This window comes from Oncorhynchus masou, chromosome 13 (genome assembly GCF_036934945.1).
Source record: "Oncorhynchus masou masou isolate Uvic2021 chromosome 13, UVic_Omas_1.1, whole genome shotgun sequence".
Classification (NCBI taxonomy): Eukaryota; Metazoa; Chordata; class Actinopteri; order Salmoniformes; family Salmonidae; genus Oncorhynchus; species Oncorhynchus masou.
The window spans coordinates 82,858,090-82,866,792 of record NC_088224.1 but is presented as its reverse complement, the minus strand read 5'-3'; the positions used below and the strand labels follow the sequence as shown (position 1 = coordinate 82,866,792).

Below are 8,703 nucleotides of genomic sequence, written 5' to 3'. Positions count from 1 at the left end.
TGCTACACAGAGGCAGGGCCTTATATAGGCAGCCCTCCGCACCTCTCTGATTCAGAGGGGTTGGGTTAAATGTAGAAGACACATTTCAATTGAAGGCATTCAGTTGTGCAACTGACTAGGTATCCCCTTTTCCTTCCCTTTATATGTCCATTTAGGATGTCCATTTAGGATATGGTACTCAGTTGGTATTATTGTAGGGACAAGTGTTTCTAAACATAATAACAGAACTCAAACTCTGATTAAAAAATAATTTGAAGCATTGGCTTACAGCAAAGACATTCTCCTTTTATGGAGCAGTTGACTTCTTGAATTTTTTCATCAAGGTCTGTTTCATATCTTTTGTCTTGAAACAGTATATCAGCGGATTGATCATAGGAGGGAGCAGGCTATACGACATGATAATAACAATATGTAAATCAGTGCTGAATCTAATGCCGATATTACTGGCCAGATAAATAAAACACCTGGGGAGATAATACAGGGCAATGATGATCAGCTGACCACTGCAGGTAGAAAGGGTTTTGAGGCGGCCTTGGGGGCTCGCAATCCGAACAACTGCCACAATAATAGAGCAATATGAGAATATAATAAAGACTAGAGGTCCCAGTAATACCACCATTGCTGTAACAAAAGCAGGAAAACTATAAGGGGCCCTATCAGTGCATGCAAGCTTTGTTATAGAAATATGATCACAGAAGCACTGCAAGATTGTGTTTGAGTCACAGTAAGGAAGAGGATAGGCCCTAATTACCATCATCAGTGGGCAGGCTTTTGCAACAATCCATGCAGTGGCATTGAGTATATGAATAGTGGAGTTTTTGATAATCATTGGATATCTGAGCGGGAAACAGATTGCTACATATCTGTCTAAAGCCATTATCAATAGGAGAAAGCTAGTTACGGATCCAAAATAGTGAACTAAGTACATTTGCAAAAAACAACCAATGAAAGAAATTGCCCCTGCCTGAAACCAATACCTGGCAATAATCTTTGGTAAAGTGGTGGTGCTGAGTAGCACATCAGACACAACCAGATTCAAAATGATAATATACATCGGTTTATGGAGAATGTTAGGAGTTGCAAACAAGATAAGAACAGCTAAATTTCCTATTAAAGTGCAACAATAAACAATAAATAATACAGCTGAGGCAAGACCGTAGAACTCTGGCTGAAGTCCAGGGAAACCAATGATGACAAACTCTGTCACAAAGCTGTGATTCCTCACTAACATGATGATGGTCTAGTAGAGACGGCAACCTGTGAAAGTAACAGATTATAATAATTATTGAATACCTTGTTTAAATCCAAATGAAATGTTATCTGTTTCATTGTGAAATCTAGAAGTTAAGTTTTGTCATCTATATTTGATTTTACTTAGCTTAACTCTGCTGCCTTGCATTTTTAAAACACAGTATATCAACTCAAGAAATCAAGTTGGGTTAACAATACTAGGTAAAAACTAAGTAAAACAATTGGTTGTATTATAACAAGTTCATACAACTTCATACATTTTCATACATTTCTCTTGTTGAGACTAAACATTTTACATAGGAAAGTAGTAGGACATCAGTGCAATATGTATCATATAGGTTAATGTACACATCTCTCCTTACGTACCGGTATGTTTTAACATCACATTATCTTATTGATATTACACATGATACCAAATTATTGATCACATATGTCCCACTACATATTCATTTCAAGATATAAAGACATTTAATGAATAATTTAAAAAAAATCATGAATGACTGTTATTCAGCAATCGCACAGAGAACAATCTATTTTCGCCCCATAGTGGGGCATGTCAATACAAAAGCTGCACCTCACAGTAAGCCTTTCAATGGAGTCTTGTATAATGGACTAAAGTTATCCAATGTTATCTAAAGATTAGAGAACATATTCCATCACATTCAGATTCAAAATATATTCAGAAAACACATCAAGAAGATGCATAACATGAGCGATTAAGGCATGCAATGTAACTCCAGATCTGCATAGAAGTAAATCAGGGCTTACCAAATCTGATGTCTGACATGGACACTTGCAGTGTCCAATTTATAATAACTGTTGATACCCATGTGACATAATTATACACCTGACCTTACTCCCTAAGTAAATGATCCTCACAGGGTTTATGAGTGTTTTCTCTTGTTCTTTGTCGTTTATTTATTTAAATCATGATGTAATGATGCAAAATGTCTACACAAAGTATTCAAAGACACGTTTTTATTTCATTAAACTTATCAACAAAAAAAGATAGGTAGTTGGCCCTCTTAATATGTTAATCTGGTTTGTAAATCTAGCTAGCTGCTATGGGAGACCATCAATATGGCGATGATCTCTTTGCCTTTAATTTAACTTTGTCTGCTGAATGTCTCATAGCTTGTTGTCTAAAATAGTGGTTTTACCATAACTTTAGACTACATTTGACATATTACACTTTCCTTTGAGGTTGTTGTCTTTTTACACTACAGAAAATAGACATGAGGTAGAATCAGAGCCCAGTTCTGTGTCTCACCCTGCTTCATGACGTGTGCTTTCATTTACTCCCCCCAAGGAATTAAAAGCAGGGGGCTAATAACTACTGGGAGTGTTAAATAAAATCAAATAAAACTTTATTGGTCGCGTACACATTGGTATTGTCATGAAGTTGGCCTCTTTGGGTATAGCAAGCCCCATCCCCCTCTCCCTGCCTCCCATTTTCCTCCTTCAACTAGGTTGCTGTGGTCAGAGAGACTTCATAAATTCCCGAGGATCTCATCATGGACACACAGTATAGAGAGAGTAGATTTTCAGGACAAAGGAAATCATTTCACCTCACAGAACTTGAGGTATGAACACATTTCATGTTCCAGTGAAAGTATAAAAGATCAGTGAAGAATCCAGCTACGAACTGGTCCGTTTGACACAACTTGGAGAAGCTCATGGGAGACGGTGTGGCCACATTACCATAACACTGTTTATATAATAGCCCAAAATATTAGGTTTACATCTAATTGTTGTATAAGATGAATTAATGAGTATGATACTGTTTACACAATTTTACAATGTGATTTTGGACTGTTTAATGAAGAAAAACTCAAAAAGGGAATTGGATTTGAACTAAATCAGAGGACCGCACCTGAGCCCAGTTAGGGTCAGACATCCTGGGACAGCCCTTTTCTGCCATTCCGAATAAAACCCCCACTTGGGTTTTCGATCAGCAGACCGAGCTTACCTCAATTGTGAAATGGCTAAAGGTTGCAGACCATGTTTAGGAGGACAAAGGTTGTAAACCATTGCTGAATCTTTTAACCATACCACGTGGTTAAACTCTTAGACTATTGATACCGACAGAATAAGAACAAGTCTTTGATGTTTATTACTAGTCTGCAGCTAGGAATTCGGTATCATTGAACGCGAAGACAACCGCCGAAACATCCATTCTTTAATGAATGGAATGAATGTCACTCTGAACCAGCCACTATAACCACGACAGAGAGAGAGGAAGAGGAACAACCTTTTCACCAGCGATCAAGATGACACACTGAGCGTAAATATATACAGTATATTGATTGCAATTGTTCCCGAATGAGTGAGCGTTCATGTGCAAAGGATTAGCATTTCAATTGTTATAATTATCACTCTGTAGTGACTTCTTAGTCGACCCCCACTTCCCCTCTTGTCTAACAAGCCGCCATGCCAGTTTAGCCTACTAGGGCACATTCTCGTATCATTTCTTGTAACCACATTTATCTTGTTTGTTTGTTTATGCATTTCTGTGAAATACTTAGTTAGTAATAAATAAATGATTTAAGACAATTGATATATGGATGACTCATAGTGAAGACTGGGTTCGCGCAGATAACCAACAATTTACAACGTCTGGAATGAGACTAACATGAGGTAAAGTAAATAATAAATTAATTCGAAGACTAATTGATCAGACAAAATATCTGAAAAGTTATTTTAGGAAATGATAACTTTGTAATCAGAATAATTTTCCTTGGTGCCCCGACTTCCTAGTAATTACGGTTACATGATTAATCAGTCTAATCGCGTAATACTAATTACAGAGAATCTTTTGAAAACTATCAGTCTTCAGTTAATGATAGTAAAGACACGACAGTATAAACACGAACTAAAATGCTATGTACAGCAGTAGAAAGATTAAAACGAGCTATGTTGAGAATAATTTATTTAAATTCACAGTACAAAACACATGACAAAATGGATAGAATTGTAGGAAATTAGCTTCCAGACCAGAGTCTGGAATATAAATATATATTTACGTGAACGGTGTGTATAGGCAGTATGAACAGTATGTGAATAGAACATGTGTGTACAGCAGTAGTTATATAGGATTAGCCATGACTACAATACAGTATATTTTTGTTTAACCTGGAAAAGTCAGTTAACCTGTTGATACTAGGGGGCAGTATTTTGATGTTTGGATGAAAAATATACCCAAATGAAACTACCTATTTCTCAGGCCCAGAAACTAGAATATGCATATAATTGTCAGATTAGGATAGAAAACACTCTAAAAATTCCAAAACTGTCAATATATTGCAGGCGAAAACTGATATTGCGGGCAAAAACCTGAGGAAAATCCAAAGAGGAAGTGCCTTCTATTTTGAAAGCTCCCTGTTCCATTGCACGCCTTCCCTCCATTTAAAGGGATATCAACCAGATTCCTTTCCCTATGGCTTCCACATGGTCTGAACAGTCTTTTGGCATAGTTTCAGCCTTTTATTCTGAAAAAGGAGCGAGAAAGTTCACATCGCGTCAGTGGATGGCTGGGTGCCAGCAGAGGTTTGCATGCTCGAACAGCTTGGAGCAGACATTTTCTCTCTCTCTCCTATTGAAAAAGCTACAGTCAAGTTGATATATTATCGATTATTCATTTTGAAAACAACCTGAGGATTGATTATAAAAAACGTTTGACATGTTTCTACGAACTTTACGGATACTATTTGGAATTTTCGTCTGCCCCATCGTGACCGCTCGAGCCTATGTATTTCTGAACATAACGCGCCAAACAAATGGAGGTATTTTGGATATAAAAATAATCTTTATGGAACAAAAGGAACATGTATTGTGTAACTGGGAGTCTCGTGAGTGCAAACATCCGAAGATCATCAAAAGTAAGCAATTCATTTTATTGCTTTTCTGACTTTCGTGACCCAGGTGGGTCAGGAAGCCCCACCTGGGGCACTATGGTTTTGAAGGCTGAGCTGTAGTCTATGAACAGCATTCTTACATAGGTATTCCTCTTGTCCAGGTGGGATAGGGCAATGTGCAGTGCAATGGCCATTGCGACGTCTGTGGATCTGTTGGGGCGGTATGCAAATTGTTGTGAGTCTAGGGTGTCGGGTAAGGTGCAGGTGATATGATCCTTAACTAGCCTCTCAAAGCACTTCATGATGTCAGAAGTGAATTCTACCAGGCAATAGTAGTTTAGATCACTTAGTTTCGCTATCTTTGGTACTAGAACAATGGTGGACGTCTTGAAGCAAGTGTGGACAACAGACTGGGATAGCGGGAGATTGCGTATTTCCATAAACCCTCCAGCCAGACTTGGCCAGAGGTCAGAGGTCAAATCTAGTCTATTTGTTTCCGTTCATGTTCCCTGTCAACTTGCCGTGGTTAAATACAGTGGTTTGCACATTTTATTTGCTGTGAATCCTTCCATCTATCCATGCGTAGGAGCAAGATGGTGGCGTGATCTGATTTGCCGAAAGCAGGGTGGGGAGGGCCTTATACCTGTCCCGGAAGGGAGAGTAACAACGGTCAAGTTTGTTCTCTCCGTGTGTAGCACAGGAGATGTGTTGGTAGAATTGGCATTATCCTCAGATTTCCTTTATAAAAGTCCCCAGCAACAACAAAGGATATGCCATTTCCAGTTTGCACAAAGCCCAGTGTAGTTCCTTGTGAGCCGTCGCTGATTGGGAACCATACCTAGGTGCCTTTTTTCCCACCTGTCATGGTGGGAAGTTGACTTTCTTTATGGCACTTTGCCTTTGAGCTTCACGGTTTGGTTTGGTATTGTTTATTGTTTTTTTGGCATCATTTTGATTATTATAAAAAATAATGTACGCTTACCGTGCTGCACCTTGGTCCTCTTCCTCAAACAGCCGTGACAACACCGTATAAATAGAATCCTTAGTTTTGTTTTTTAGGCCAGGAGAAATGCAACCACTCTCAAATTCATAGACAGAACTATGGATGCCAGGAATGACCATCCATGATATTGTTTACAAATATTGGAGTTAAACAAGCTTATATTTGTTGTTGTGCTGGGGTATGACAGTTGAACAAAACTTATGACGCATCTATAAGTTATATCCTTGAAGAAACAATGGCTATATATCAGGGCTATTCAAATCCGACCCTACGAGATCTGGCGCTGTCACACCCTGACCTTAGAGCTTTTTAAGTCTCTATTTTGGTTTGATCAGGGTGTGATTTGGGTGGCATTCTATGTTTATTTTCTATGTTTTGTATTTCTTTGTTTTGGCCGGGTATGCTTCTCATTCAGGGACAGCTGTCTGTCATTGTCTCTGATTGGGAACCATACTTAGGTAGCCTTTTCCCACCTGTGTTTTGTGGGTAGTTATTTTCTGTTCAGTTTTAATAAATAATCATGAACACGTACACCGCTGCTCTTTGGTCCACTACTTCTTTATGTTTCGATGAGCGTGACTGATTATTTTCTGTTCTACATGATCAAATTGTATTAGTCACATGTGCAGAATACAACAGGTGTAGACCTTACAGTGAAATTATTCATTTCGAGCCCCTCACCAACAATGCAGTTTCAAATAAATACAGATAAGAATAAGAGATAAAAGTAACAAGAAATTAAAGAGCAGCAGTAAAATAACAATAAAGAGACTGTATACAGGGTGTACCGATGCAGAGTCAATGTGCGGGGACAACCGTTAGTTGAGATAGTATGTAAATGTAGGAATAGTTATTCAAGTGACTATGCATAGATGACAACAGAGAGTTGCAGTGGTGTAAAGAGGGGTGAGAGGGAGGGGCGAACTGCAAATAGTCTGGGTAGCCATTTGACTAGATGATCAGGAGTCTTATGGCTTGGTGGTAGAAGCTGTTTAGAAGCCTCTTGCAACTAGACTTGGTACTGCCTTTCATGCGGTAGCAGAGAGAACAGTCTTTGACCAGGGTGGCTGGAGTCTTTGTCAATTTTTAGGGCATTCCTCTGACACCGCCTGTAATAGAGGTCCTGTATGGCAGGAAGCTTGGCCCCAGTAATGTACTGGGCCGTTAGTATTACTGTCTGTAGTGCCTTGCGGTCGGAGGCCGAGCAGTTGCTATACCAGGCAGTGATGCAACCAGTCAGATGCTTTCGATGGTGCAGCTGATCATTAATTTCCCAGGATTAAATCAGTCCTTGCTTAGAGGGGAAAATTACAAATAAACAATGGATCTTACTTCAAGGTCCAGATTTGAATTTGAGGGGTATATATCATTAATTTTTTAATCCCAGAATGCACTTTCAAATGAATGCAATTCAATCCTAAATATCAATATATTAGATGCAAATAGATGCTAAATACATTTTTGTTTTGATACATTTTTATAAACAATATTAAATCATTAGGCATCTGTACAACATTATTTATTGTATGAAACTATTTGTAGTTACATAGCTAAATCATTAAGATACAGCAGAGACTCTCTTTCTGTGGACCAGTTCATCTTTTGAATCTTTTCATCAAGATCTGTTTTATATATTTTGTCTTGAAACAGTATATCAGTAGATTGATCATATGAGGGAGCAAGCTATACAACATGATAATAACAATATGTAAATCAGTGCTGAATCTAATGTCCGTTTTACTGGAGAGATACATACAAATTCTAGGTAGAATATAGAGGGCAATGATGATCAGCTGGCCACTGCAGATAGAAAGGGTTTTGAGGCAGCCTTTGGTGCTGGCAATCTTAAGAACTGCAACAATAATGTAGTTAATTGTCTAGATCAGATCATATTTATAAGATAATACTGCAATAATCTAATAGTGGTCCATTACTACATGTGCTCTACACTTGAAATTTCAATAAAATTGCAATTAACAGTAGATAACATTTAATACGGTTCAAATGGGCTAAAATGTCAAATCAAATCAATTTTGACTGACATTTAAATGAGTTGTCAAAAAACATCAAACTAATATAAATCAGGCGTGTCAAATCATTCCTTGGAGGCCTCAGCGTCTACTGGTTTTTGTTATTTCCTGACAATTGTGTGCAATTAAGACCTATAGTATCAGGTGAGGGGAGTTCCTAACTAACCAATGACCAATTAAGACCTATTGTATCAGGTGAGGGGAGTTCCTAACTAACCAGTGACCAATTAAGACCTAGAGTATCAGGTGAGGGGAGTTCCTAACTAACCAGTGACCAATTAAGACCTAGAGTATCAGGTGAGGGGAGTTCCTAAGTAACCAGTGACCTCCCGTGATCAGTAAAAGACATGAGTGAAAACCTGGAGACACATTGCCTTCCATGGAATGAGTGACACCTGTGATCTAAATCAACCAAACCTTGACACTCAATCAAAACTCAAAACATTGATTCAACATGATTACATTGATGGTGATGTAACATGGAAACATTATTGACTCAACCACTTTTTATTGGAACAAGCAAGAAACAAGAAATGGCTTTGGTAACCCTTACCATTACATATTT

At 38.2% G+C, this 8,703-nt stretch overlaps 1 protein-coding gene across 1 annotated transcript; it reads right to left on the bottom strand.

Annotated features, from left to right (window-relative positions):
* Positions 1–286: 286 nt before the first annotated feature.
* On the bottom strand, positions 287–1,231 carry LOC135553138 (olfactory receptor 2AT4-like). Its single transcript, XM_064985279.1, has one exon. It carries the CDS (start codon positions 1,229–1,231, stop codon positions 287–289), a length of 945 nt encoding a protein of 314 aa, XP_064841351.1.
* Between the last annotated feature and the right edge of the window lie 7,472 nt (positions 1,232–8,703).

Excerpts from the sequence above, each read along its gene's own strand:
- LOC135553138 (XM_064985279.1), bottom strand. The coding sequence starts at position 1,231 with ATGTTAGTGAGGAATCACAGCTTTGTGACAGAGTTTGTCATCATTGGT.